General features: G+C 37.8%; 1 protein-coding gene across 1 annotated transcript in view; it reads left to right on the plus strand.

Annotated features, from left to right (window-relative positions):
* Nucleotides 1-13,125, plus strand: part of TMX4 (thioredoxin related transmembrane protein 4) — a 51,245-nt gene extending 38,120 nt beyond the window's left edge. The window contains exons 6-8 of the mRNA XM_023217870.3: nucleotides 3,087-3,188; nucleotides 6,643-6,706; nucleotides 7,877-13,125. Of these exons, the coding sequence (XP_023073638.2) occupies nucleotides 3,087-3,188; nucleotides 6,643-6,706; nucleotides 7,877-8,250 (540 nt within the window). The 3' untranslated portion in view covers nucleotides 8,251-13,125. The remainder of the gene's footprint in view (nucleotides 1-3,086; nucleotides 3,189-6,642; nucleotides 6,707-7,876) is intronic.
* Nucleotides 13,126-13,904: the final 779 nt, after the last annotated feature.

The following is a 13,904-nucleotide window of genomic DNA, read 5'->3' on the forward strand; positions in this document are numbered from 1 at the left end:
ATGTTCTTCTCATTTATTCTGTTGTAATGATGTTTTAATTTCGTCTTCTCACTCAAATATGCATGTAGCCAAAATTAGCTCTAACTTAATCGTGTACTATGATAGTATAAGATATCATGCCCATCAGATGACATTTTAGTGCATTTTCAGTGAACAGAGTAAGATAGTTTTTTTTTTTTTTTTTTTTTTTTTTGAGACAGAGTCTTGCTCTGTCACCCAGGCTGGAGTGCAGTGGGGCAATCTCAACTCACTGCAACCTCCACCTCCTGGGTTCAAGCAGTTCTCCTGCCCCAGTCTCCCAAATAGGTGGGACTACAGGCGCATGCCAGCATGCCCGGCTAATTTTGTGTATTTTTGTTAGAGATGGAGTTTCACCATATTGGCCAGGCTGGTCTCGAACTCCTGACCTCGTGATTCACCCGCCTCGGCCTCCCAAAGTGCTCAGATTACAGGTGTGAGCCACCGCGCCTAGCCCGAGTAAGATACTTTCTTATTCATCTAGTACAATAGTATAAGGTATCATGCCCATCAGGTTACATTTTTGTGCGTTTTCCGTGAACAGCATGGGATATTTCCTTGTGGTAAGCACGTATAATATTGAACAAGGATCAATATTTTCCACAAGTGAAAACTGTCACTTTGCCTAGTAAGTAAAGAAACAGAAACACAGTGATCTAAAACTGAATTGGATTTTATTTAATAAGCTATTCCTTTGGAAACATATATAAAGCAAAACTTCAAGGACATGTTACCATTAATCCTAACACTTATAAGGGGCTTTAAAGCCGTTGTAGACTCAAAGTAAACAGGTAAATATTTATATCTGTACTTGTGAAAGTACAACCTGATTAATGAATCGTTACTAATAATGACCTAAAAGACCAGAAGATGGCAGAGTTTCTCCAAGAAACTCAAATCCCTTTAAAAAGGAAGTTGATACAAGAAAACTGAAGTGCAGCTTATTAAAATAAGAGGATGTTTTGAAAGTACTAAGTGTTTGAGTCAGAATGCAATGCTTCAAAAGCAAATGATTTAATGAAATTAAAAAGTAATGTAGAAAGTTTCTTGAGAGTTGCATTAATCATTTATTTTGCAGAAAGGGCATGAGATACTATATAGAAGGACTTAAAACTGCACAACATTTTTCCTAACCATATGAGTAAGATAAATCAGCAGATACTTATAAAGCAAGTTCTAGAATATATTCATGGGTTGGCACAGAGGCAGATTGACTTTGACCATCTTCTAATTCTTTGGCACGTTTTAGGGTTTAATCTTGATAATACTGAGTCCCCCGAGAAAAGCATAAGTTTAATACGTAGTATTTTCTAAAGTAGGAAGCTATACAGTAAATTTTAAAACTTCCATTGAAAAGAGTTTGAATGAAACGATGTTTTGATATCCAAAATAATGCCTTTTACTTGCTGAGTTGTAAAATACTAAGTTACCTTTTTTTTTTTTTTTTTTTTTCGAGATGAAGTCTTGCTCTGTCGCCCAGGCTGGAGTGCAGTGGCACAGTCTCAGCCCACTGCAACCTCCGCCTCCTGGGTTCAAGCAATTCTCCTGTCTCAGTCCCCTGAGTAGCTAGGATTACAGGCACATGCCACTTCGCCCAGCTAATTTTTGTATTTTTAGTAGAGACAGGGTTTCACCATATTGGTCAGGCTGGTCTCGAACTCCTGACCTCGTGATCCGCCCACCTCAGCCTCCCAAAGTGCTGGGATTACAGGCGTGAGTCACCCACCACGTCCAGCCAAGTTACTCTTAATAAGCAGTTGTCCTGGCTAAACACACACTGATGACCGGTGCCATCAACAGAGGACAGATGCCAGCTTTACAGTTTGAGAGTGTGTTTACCTTTCCTTTGAATAAATAGCTCAGGCATTTGATGCATCTTTTCCTTATTCAACAAATACTGATTGAACACTTTGATTCCATGTGTCAGTGTTTAAAATACTTGCTGAGTCTTCAGCTGTATCTCTTCTGCTGAATAAGAAATTGTAGAGAGATATTTCAGATTATACTAAATCAGTTTACAAACTTTTTTCTTTATTTATCATTCCAAATTAAGCCAGAATAAAATATGTTAATTAATTGCATTGATGTAAGCTAAGAAACCAATGGGGGTGATTTAGATTTTGAGGAATAGGAAATTAAAATAGAAACTTGGACTCATTTTCATCAGCCTTACTAGGTTCTAGGCAAGTCATTGTCATTACCTTGCTTGCTGATATTTGGAGCCATATCATCCTGTGCTTGAATTTTAGTTAATGGTCATTTTTGAAGCTGTCAGATTCTTAAACCAATGACTGAGTCATTGTGAGGAAGCATGGCTCCTGCAACTCTACGTCTAAGTAGACTTTGATGTTTTGACTTTGAAATAGCAAGTTCATATCTGTTAATTTCTGTATGATTTAGCATGTAAATAATTTCTAGCTGTGATTATGTCCCTTATTTTTAGAGTGTTGGTCGTCAAATAGAGTCTTAGGGAGCAGTAAGCATGAAGGGATGTACACTCTATTCATAGACTGCTGGAATCTCATTTACTCATAATAAATTAACCAGAAAAACTGATTCTTCTGTCTACTGTTACATTTTATGTTTTCTGATAATTTACTAAACTTTGAAAGGATGAATAGGTGTAGAGCAATGAGAGTCTGATTAGAAAAAAGGTATGGAGACATTTTAAATGGTTGACGTTCTGTAAGTCATAATTTAGTTTTACTAAAAAGTCAGAGGCCCAAACAGTTCGATTTTTTAATGAATGCCCTATTATAAGTAAACATTGAGATGTATATGATTATTAGGGGAGGAGGGCCAAAAGCATCCATCATGGTGGAAGAAAGGACTATCAAAATGATTCTACCAGAATTCTATCCAGATTATGACCTCTAAGCAAGTATAACTTTTTTTTTTTAGTAATGACTTTGATTACTACTCTGTTTCCCAATATTATAAAATTGACTTGTTCTTTAAGAATAATTTAGATATATACACCTATGTATGTAAAAACAACAGCTAGAGAGGGAGATTGAAATATTTTTGGTTCTCTTAAAAATTAATATTTTTTTTTCTTCTGATTCCAGCATCTTCACAACTATTTCACAGTGACCCTTGGAATTCCTACTTGGTGTTCTTATGTCTTTTTCGTCATAGCCACCTTGGTTTTTGGCCTTTTTATGGGTCTGGTAAGAGATAATACCAACCTTTTTCTATCTTTAAGGCAAAATGGATTTCATGTACAACTAAAAGGCAACCAAGAAAGAAAAAGCACATAAAAAATAGTATTTTATGTAATCTAAGTAGTTAAATAGCATTTGCTTGTTTGAGACTGCTTTCATTGGTAATGTGAGATATAATAGAAAATTTATTAAATTCTTATCTTCTAATCCTATCCTTTAAGTATTTTGAGATGTGTACTGCCTAGACTATAGACAGTGATAAAAAAAAAAAAGAGAGAGAGACCGTACTTGAATTGATAGTTTCTAAGACAACTGAGTCAGCTGTGATTTCACATGTTGCCTACTTAATTAGAACACTATAGTGATAAGGCCAGTATTTTGAATTTGTTCCTTGGGTAGATGCAAGATTTTTGTTGTTGTTGTTCTTATCCTCCAGTTTAAAATTAATCCTGACTAGCTGCTTATGCGTACACTCTGGTTTTCCTGAGATAGATAATGTAGTTAAAACAACACAGTTATTCTTTGGGCATGAAAATCAGTATGCAGTATATATCTGTGTATTTTCTCCCCAGGTATTTCAGGCAAGAGTTGAATAATAAATTTATTTATCTAACTATATAGGCAACTATAAATGTTTAGCATGTTGTACTTTTTATTATTTTTTTCTTTCTCTTAACCTAATCTTGATTAGTTTGACTGCATTTTAAACCCTAACTAAACCAAAAAATTTTAAAAATCCTTTATACTGTATACTAATCACATAGTTCCTAAACCCTATAATGGGAATAATTGACCATTACTAAAAATTTATGTCAAAGAACAGAGTTTAAGGTAAGATTATCTTAAAGTCTATCCTTATATTTTATAATGAATTTTGACTCTTCAGCAAGTTCTTTTTAAAAATAAGCTTAAAATGTTAACAATTGACTTACAGTAAGTCATAACTCCAAGAGGCCAAAGAGGCTCGATTTGACTTTTCCATGAACATGCTTAATACATACCATGGCTTATCTTTGAAACTTGGCTCCTGATGTTAACTTCAGGGATAGGAATGGGACTTACTTAGATATCTGTATATGTCCTTCATTAGGTCCTAGGTATGTTCTGTTCTGTTGCATTAATCTTTTTGCTAATTAACATGTCCCCATTGCTCTCGTCTAAAGGGATTCGACACTGGATATAAATAGAATGTGATTGTCTGTGCTTCTCCCATCTGTTGTCTGATGCTAGATTTTTCTAGCAGTGTGTTTTGGGGCTACCATAGTGTGAGGTTCTTGTAGGGGGAACAGTATGAGGTCCCAGGCGAGTCAGTGATGGAGTTATAGGGAATGTAGGTTGTGTGTGAACTTGTTGGAAGACTACTGAAAATGCTTAGAGTTTTAGAATATTATTTTTGATGTTGACTACAAGTCCATGAAATTGAGTCAGGCCTGCCTGCCTACACCTTGGATTCCTTTGGAAACCTAGATTCAGATAATCAGTGCAGAAAGGTTATTGGAGGCTTGGCCTGAAATAAGGAGAGAGTGATTCTAGCCTGTTCAAGTGATTAAGTGAGATAGACTACCCTTCCTTAATAAGCAAATAACTTTAACAAAATATTATTAACCTTTTTAACAAAATAATAATAATTTCAAAGCATATGAATCATAAATTTAAAAAGATTCATACATTTATTGTTAATAAGTTTCCAAAAAATAACAAACACATATCTGTGTTCAAAGTGCCTGTTTTAGGCCGGGCACAGTGGCTGAGGCCTGTAATCCTGACACTCTGGGAGGCCGAGGCAGGTGGATCATTTGAGCCCAGGAGTTTGAGACCAGCCTGGGCAACATGGTAAAACCCTGTCTCTACAAAAAATACAAAAATTAGCCTTGCATGGTGGCACACACCTGTAGGCCCAGCTATTTGGGAGGCTGAGGTGGGAGGATCACTTGAGCCCAGGAGTTCGAGGCTGCTGTGAGCCATAATCTTGCCACTGTACTCCAGCCTGGGTGACAGAGCTAGACCCTGTCTCCAAAAAAAAAAAAAAAAACCTCTGTGTATATATACACACACACACACACAATGTGTATTTATATATACACACACACAATGCCTTTTCTATAACTGTTAAGTATATTAAAGTAAACACACAACTGCTAGAATTTTTGCCTTTAGTAACCTTTAATTTCTTATGTACTTTTAACTTCTGCTTTGTGAGAGTTACACAATTTGAAACAGCTGCATTCTTATCCCATTTTAAATCACCTATTCCAGAATGACATTTTTGTTAACTTCTAGGATGATAGAGAAGTGTTTCTCAATTGTTTTCATATCTTAGCCACATAGGGAATATTTAAAATGTAGCATGCCAGGGTAAAGGTATACTGAGGGTCAAAGCTGCCTGAGGCTGGCTCTGAATGGCCCAGACTCCTTGAAGGATGACATGTCTGTTGGGAAGCTAGGATCTAAATTTTTTTTTTTTTGTAACCTCACCAACTAAGTCAAAATTAAATGACTAAGTTAGATAGACTAAACCTGAGATAAAATTGTTGAATGTACAATTTTCCAGAATAGAAGAGTAGGATAAATTAGGGTGATGGATATGGTAATTAACCTGATTTGATCATTATACTGTATACACATGCATTGAAACATCACATTATACCCCATCCGTATATATAGTTACTGTGTGTCAATTATAAATAAAAAAGAAAAGTCAGAAAAAAAACATGTCCTGGAATAGCCAGTAAACATATAACTATCACATTAAAAGGTAAGGTTTTCAAACCGGAATCATTTCAGATGGAATGTTTTTTTCTCTTTGTTGTTCAAATTGATTTAATGGCTTAGAGCTTATTGTTCCCCAACCCACCAAGCCTTCCTGCAACTCATTGCCCCACCTCCTGGGTCTCCTCAGTTTGGCATTCAGGGCTTTCTCTGGATCCAAGATCCCCCGTGGAGATCCAACTTGGTTTAGCCTAGAGCAGCCAGGCGGTGCTGCTGTTCTCTCCTGACTGCCCAGGGCATTAAATGCCCCCTCCTTCAAAGTCATCCTCAGTCCTTGCCCACCCACAGCTGGCTGTAATATTTGTGAAATGTTCTTCCACTCAATCACGGGTTACCCATTGGTAAGGGGCAGCCTATATAAAGAGTTGTTTGGTTGTCCAGAATAGTGTATTTAAAAAGACTTGGTTCATAGTGTCTATCTTCTTATACCTGCTTGGTTCATCTATTTATAGTGGGTTCTCGGTAGACTTTTGGCTTTGTGACCACTTTCTAAAGTAATATTTTCCTGTATTATGTCACATTTGAAAAGTAGGAAATTCTTAATTATATCCTTGTCTCTTGTGAAGACTTTTGACTAGCTGCTAATTATTAGTCTAAAGAATATCTGATTATAGAAGCAAGGCCTAATTTTGAGGCCCTTTGGTAATAAATGTCCTAGCTATTCACTGTAAAATCACTTTTTCCCCTCCAGGTCTTGGTGGTAATATCAGAATGTTTCTATGTGCCGCTTCCAAGGCATTTATCTGAGCGTTCTGGTAAGTACGATAAGCTCCTGTGATCTATAGTGGTTTTGGAATTCTGTGATGTGCCTTTTTGTGCTCATATACATAGTGGGTTTTCTCTGTGATTTACTAGGTGACCAAATCATCACTACCACATTTCTTAAAATATGTTTTCTAGGTAGATTTGAACAAAAATTATTTTTCTCCCTTTCTTAAATTAGGAAATAATTCATTTTGGCAATTGCTTTTTCTTTTTAAGTGTGTGTGTTTCATTAATCAGTATCATATTTTCCTTTATTCTAACTAGAACTAGAAGGGAAGAAGGAAAGCTCAATATATATTGAGTCTACTGTGTGCTAGTAACTCTCCTAAGTCCTTTAAAAGCAGTCTTCCCAAATCCTTGCACTGCTGCATACTTCTGGGGCCAGGTGCCCCTGGATTTGCATGTCTTTATTCCAGACTATTTTTGAGACTGCATAAAGATGTTCGTGAGACTTTGTAATTGTTGAATTTTATGTGGGAGTTTAAATAAACTCATGCTTCTTTTTAGTTCTTGAAGTTTTTGAGGCTTTGAGACTTCCATGGATAATTTGAAAATATGATTCTTAGAATTCTTAAAAGTAATAGAATCCTAATATCAAGCATTTTAGGAAAACAAATGAAAATTTATTAGCTCACATAACTGAAAAGCCCAGGGACATTCTAGCTTCAAGCACGGCCCGAGTGATGTTAGGTTTCTCTTTCTGTGTGGCTTATTCATAAGAGCTGTTGACAGTCCTTGCGCATTTTCTCTGTTTAAAAATCCCTGAAGAAAAAGAGGCTTTTTCTCCTGACTCTGACTCAGAACTCCTGGGGAGTACTTTGAGTGGCTTAGCTTGTCACGTTTCTGAACCAATCACCATGACTGATAGAGTCACTGAGCTTTCTACAAGACACAAAATACAGAGCGTAAAGGAAAATTTGCCCTTGCTGCCCACACGCCCTGCTTAAGTCATTATGGTCCATGAAATCTCCAGAGACAGATGGAGAAGCCCTAAATGGGGCTAGGATAACAACCGGAGAATCTGTCCTCTGTGACCATAGCTTCAAGATAGAAAAAACTGTCACTTACCCTCTATTTTTATTTCACAGCTAAACACACTCCATTGATTACTGAATTACCATTGTTTATTCAGAGGATATTCCTCTTTCTTCCCTCCACAGAGCAGAATGGGAGGTCAGAGGAGGCTCATAGGGCTGAACAGTTGCAGGATGCAGAGGAGGAAAAAGATGATTCAAATGAAGAAGAAAACAAAGACAGCCTTGTAGATGATGAAGAAGAGAAAGAAGATCTTGGCGATGAGGATGAAGCAGAGGAAGAAGAGGAGGAGGAGGACAACCTGGCTGCTGGTGTGGATGAGGAGAGAAGTGAGGCCAATGACCAGGGGCCCCCAGGAGAGGACAGTGTGACCCGGGAGGAAGTAGAGCCTGAGGAAGCTGAAGAAGGCATCTCTGAGAAGCCCTGCCCAGCTGACACAGAGGTGGTGGAAGACTCCTTGAGGCAGCGGAAAAGTCAGCATGCTGACAAGGGACTGTAAATATAATGACATGTTTTCAAGAATACACACCAAAACAATATGTCAGCTTTCCTCTGGCCTGCAGTTTGTACCAAATACTAAATTTTTCCTGAATGAGCAAGCTTCTCTCTTAAAAGATGCTCTCTAGTCATTTGGTCTCATGGCAGTAAGCCTCGTGTATACTAAGGAGAGTCTTTCAGGTGTGACAATCAGGATATAGAAAAACAAACGTAATGTTGGGATCTGTTTGGGGACTGGGATGGTAACAAGTTCATTTACTTGGGGGTCAGAGAGTCTTGACCAGAGGAGGCCATTTCCAGCCCTAATGAGCACCTTCCAGAGACAAGGCTGCAGGCCCTGTGAAATGAAAGCCAAGCAGGAGCCTTGGCTCCTGAGCATCCTCAAAGTATAGCGTAGACGCCTTGCTTCCTTTTCTTGTGTAGAGTATTTATTTTTCTCAAATTGCAAGAAACATCTGGCACCACAGTGCATGAAAAATCTTTTACAGCTAGAATTTGAAAGGGTCTTAGGTATAGAGAGCAGCGCAGAAGTCATCCCAGCCATCTGAATCTCCTGTGTTTTATTTCTTACCTATAATTTTTCCAACTTTTCCACCATGGGCATTCAGGCTCTCCACACTCTTCACAATTATCTCTTGGTCAGAGGACTCCAATAGCAGCCAGGTTTACATGAACTGTGTTTGTTTATTCTGACCTAAGGGTTTAGATAATCAGTATCCATAACCCATGAGGCCATGACTGCCAAACATCTCAAATGAAATGTAGCCATCAGAGACTCCAAAGGAAGTAAGGATTTTACAAGACAGATTAAAAAAAAATTGTTTTGTCCAAAATGTAGTAGTAGTTGTTGTTTTTAAGTTTTCTTAGCAATATTTTTCAAGCCAGAAGTCCTCTAAGTCTTGCCAGTACAAAGTAGTCTTGTGAAGAAAAGTTGAATACTGTTTTGTTTTGTTTTCATCTCAAGAGGTTCCCTGGGTCTTGAACTACTGTAATAATAACTAAAAAACCACTTCTGATTTTCCTTCGGTGATGTGCTTTTGGTGAAAGAATTAATGAACTCTAGTACCTGAAAGTGAAAGATTTGGTTTTGTTTCCATCTTCTGTAATCTTCCAAAGAATTATATCTTTGTAAATCTCTCAATACTCAGTCTACTTTAAGTACCCAGGGCGGCTAATTTCTTTTTAAAAAAATCTATCCATCTATTTCTCTCTTACCTGATTTATGTGTTAGAATAAATTCATGAAATTAGATTCCAAGCATATGAAAGATGCCTAAAGTTGATTCCAGACAAAATAATGAGTACAGGTTTAAGAAATTCTAAAAGTTTCTGTCATCTTTAGAAAGGAACATGCAGTATATTTCTATCTGGCTGTTTAAATAACCCTTTCCTTGTATTAACTGCGAGCACGGAGCTCACTGTAGGGGAGGTTCTGAAACTCTGCCCTCCTGTGGTTGAATGAGGATGTTGCAAGACTTGCACAAAGGAGGTTATTCTTCTGACAGCATCAATTTTTAGAGATGGTTCTTTTTCATCTTTCCAATTCAGTTACTTGACAGTCTTCTTCCCCAGTATGGTGAAGTTTGTTAAGAGTCACCAGTAATTGTGCTTTTCAGATAGTAGTGCAGCTTCAAGATCAAGGCCATCACTGGGCTGATGGGCTGGGAGAACCTTACCATGTGCCTGCCTATTTCCTACCGCCTTAGTCACTGCCCATTTCCTGCCCCCTTGGTCGCTGACACACCTTCACCCAAAGTGCCATGGTTCTGATGGTGGCAGTTCCGTCTCCCTGACATCAGGAAGCTTTTCTGGATCAGAGCAGAGCAGGGCCTGCCTGCCCTCGTGTCACTGGATTTGTTTCTCTTATAATTAGCTGAAACAGAGTTTTCAAAGAACAGTAAACTCAGGTTCAGAGGTATTATGGAATAAGAATGGTTTTATAGTTTGGCTTTTCTATATAATGCCTCCCCCTCAAACTGAAATATTCATTTTTTTAGTGGAGTATTTGACTAGAGGGGAGGAAGGGCAGAAATACAGTCTACACTGGCTTTTAAAAATGTAAAGCCAGTTTCCAACTGAACCCCAAATAGTACAGGTTGAACATTCCTGATCCAACAATCCAAAACCCCAAATGCTCCAAAATCTTAAACTTTTTGAGTTTCAACATTTTGTCAGAAGTAGAAAATTTTACACCTGACCTCATTTGACAGGTGGCAGTTACAGTGCAATCAAAACTTTGTTCCATGCACAAGATTCTTAAAAATATTGGATAAAATTACCTTCAAGCTGTATTGTATAAGGTGTATATAAAACATAAATGAATTTTGTGTTTAGACTTGGGTCTACTCCCAAGATACCTCCTCATATATATATACAAAAATCCCCAAATCCAAAAATATTTGAAACACTTCTGGTCCCACACATTCTGGATAAGGGATATTTGACCAATATCTAATTATATAATAAGAAAAGTATATTTTCTTTCTTTTTTTCTTTTTTTTGAGATGGAGTTTCACTCTTGTCGCCTAGGCTGCAATGGCACAATCTTGGCTTACTGCAATCTCTGCCTCCCTAGTTCAAGGGATTCTCCTGCCCCAGCCTCCCAGGTAGCTGGGATTACAGGCATGCGCCACCGTGCCTGGCTAATCTTGTATTTTTAATAGAGACAGGGTCTCGCCATGTTGGTCAGACTGGTCTTGAACTCCTGACCTCAGGTGATCTGCCTGCCTCAGCCTCCTAAAATGCTGGGATTACAGGCGTGAGCCACCACGCCTGGCAGAAAATGTATTTTCTTGCTCAGCAGTACTTTAAAAAAGAAATTGAAAGGTGAGGAGAAAAACATCTTGGAGAAGAGGACCCATTAAAACTTTAAATATCTGTGGAAACCATTTGTCCTGATTTTCCCTTTTTTAAGATCGTGGCAAAGATGGTTTTTTTCCCAAATGACATGATATGTAACTAATTTAATGTCTTTCCACTTGAATATTTTAGGTTTGTTTACAATACTTAATGAATATAAAACTAAAGGAGAAGAGTCAACCTAAAATAATTTAAGCTTAAAATGATATGAACATTTCTATAAGAGTTTGTGGGTTTTCTCTGTAGATAATATATTTGATCCAGAACTCAAGTGCGTGGAAATATGATATTGATTTTTAAAATCTAAAAAAAAAATTAAAATCATGCTTCCCTCTATTGCAATACCAGTTATTTAGTCACAGAATGGTATTTCATGTAAATGAAAATTAGGTGAATGCAATGCAGGTTACTGGTTTTGGAATGGGAATGTGCAGTGCTTTATGTTTGGGGAGTTGGAGCAGGGTGCCTCTTCATCAATTAAAAGGAAAGTTTGAAACTTCTGATTACCTTTATGTTGGTTTCTCTTATTATTTATCTCTTGCTAGATCTGCTAAACCAACCCAGCTTGCTCAGAGATCTCATACTGAAGCACCATACAGGCAATCCACATCTTTCTTTCCCTTTGAAGTATAGTCATTGGATGGGATGAGGTGCGGGTCTGTTGGGTTCACAGGGCCTTGCACTACATGGGCACATACTTACAAGCTCATCTTGTGCACAGAATCCCTGTCTGTTAGCCACAGGCCTCTTTAAATACATACATTCAAAATAACTACTGTAGTAGAAACTAGATAAGCTTCAGCTGAGTTGGCTTTTGATAGTGGAAAAAGCCAAAATTTGACTTTTTATGGCCAAAATTCCTTGTTGACAGCTGTAATATTCTGATATGATTTGGGAATATATCAGTCTACAGAACCTGCATCCTGTAAAAACACCTATGGGGTAGATGATAAAAGTCATTTTTAAGGCAAGTACTTACCATGTGACTTTTTATTACCAAATGCATCAGTAGTGGAACTGGTATGTTGTTTTATAGGATGGAAATATTGAAAGTCCAGAGAAAAATAAATTTTAAGAAAAGGTGGAAAAGATAGGGTAAACCTGAGATTTCAGCATAAAATCTTTAGTATGAAGTGAGAGAAAGAAGAGGGAGACTGGTTCTCTTGCTCATATCAGTAGGCTATCTGTCGTTCATCTTGGTGTTGCAGTGTTACTTCTGTCGGTATTATAAATATGTGGTTGACCCATCCTGTCAGATGTACCAGCATTTTTGAAAAAGTTCATTCAAATCTCTTATGCCAACAGAAAAGTTCCTTCTTGTGTAATATCTCTTTACCTCAGTCCTAGATTTTGATTCTCTGGAGGAGATTTTAGCTTGTCTTAAAAAGCCAAATTTGGAGTCATCAAGCCTGCTGAACCTGATGGGGCAGCTTTTTGAACAGCTTTCCGGAAGCAAGAGCTTCAGTTGAAAAGCCCTTTGATCGCTTCAGCCCAGGACATGGCCTTCACATGGCTTATTCTCAGTAAAGCTTTATGTAGACTGTGACACTGTATATGTGTGACTCATACAACTTTGACATATTTCTGAAGTAGTTTAATCATATTTGTTATTCGCCTCTTTGTGGAAATGCAATTTTTATACTAAAAACATTGCTTATTTGCAATGCAGTGTGTTATAAATGTGTTGTTTATATTATTTGTATTAGTCTTAGCCTAATGAACCTAATTATTTTTCTTTCTGTATTTTTTGCTTCTCAAATAGCATCTGCAGCAATTGGAATGAGAAATCCAGATACGTGTTTCAAGTAGTACATTGCCTGAATCACAAATCACTTGATCACAGTATTGTATATAATCCCTGATCCTATTTGTTTCATTTTATTGTAAATTCCCATTTGCATCAGAACCTAATGATAGTGATTAATAAGTAAAAACAAATGGTGTATTGCTTTTCATACAAGTGTTTTCACAAAAGCCATTTGCCTAGGCAGCAAAAAATATTAATTTGTTAAAAAAAATTTTCCTTTGTGTCCATCCTCCATCTAGCCTGTTCATTCATTCTCTCTCTTTCTCCCTTCCTGACTCAGTGAAACTCAGACCACGTGCCTTTTAGTTGCTCTGGAAAGTGCACAAAACCAAGACTGGGTCCAAAGATCCAAGGCCCTTCCAGCCACTGTGTTGCTTTCAGAAACCTCTGGGGTCTCCCTCTGTCCTGAGGTCTTGGGGTAGCCAGATGGCAAGGGATGCTACTAATCCCCCAAGACACTGTGGATTGGCCTTGTCCTTGGGGCTTTCAGAAAACTCCCTTCTGCACTTAACGCTCACCACCACTGTAGTGGAAAAGCATCAAGGAGGTAAGGTGAGTCCTTGAAACACCCTCAAACACTGAAACAATGGAGATTTGATTTTTGTCTTCTGGAAGATGGTGGGGGATGTGTGTAGTGAGAAGACAGTTATTAAACCTGCACACCACCAAGGCCCTCCTCAGAGATACTGGCTCAGAATGCTTATTTGCCTGTACAGAGTAAAATGTCTGTCATGCTGTCTGCCTAGAAGACTTTGGTTATTCATCCTTGCCTATAGCAAAACTTGCAGCTTTCAAGCCAGCAACACTGAATTACAAATTTAACCTCCTGCTTTGCTCTAGTCTTGAATGCTCTTTGGAACATATTTCACAATAATAGAAATTCTTTCTTAGAACATGTGAGCTTCTTGATATTGATAACTGTGTTACAGTAGCCCAGGCTGTACTAACAGATCCCCCAAATCTCGGGGGCTTTAAGAACAAGAATTGTAT

This window comes from Piliocolobus tephrosceles, chromosome 20, assembly GCF_002776525.5.
Source record: "Piliocolobus tephrosceles isolate RC106 chromosome 20, ASM277652v3, whole genome shotgun sequence".
Classification (NCBI taxonomy): domain Eukaryota; kingdom Metazoa; phylum Chordata; class Mammalia; order Primates; family Cercopithecidae; genus Piliocolobus; species Piliocolobus tephrosceles.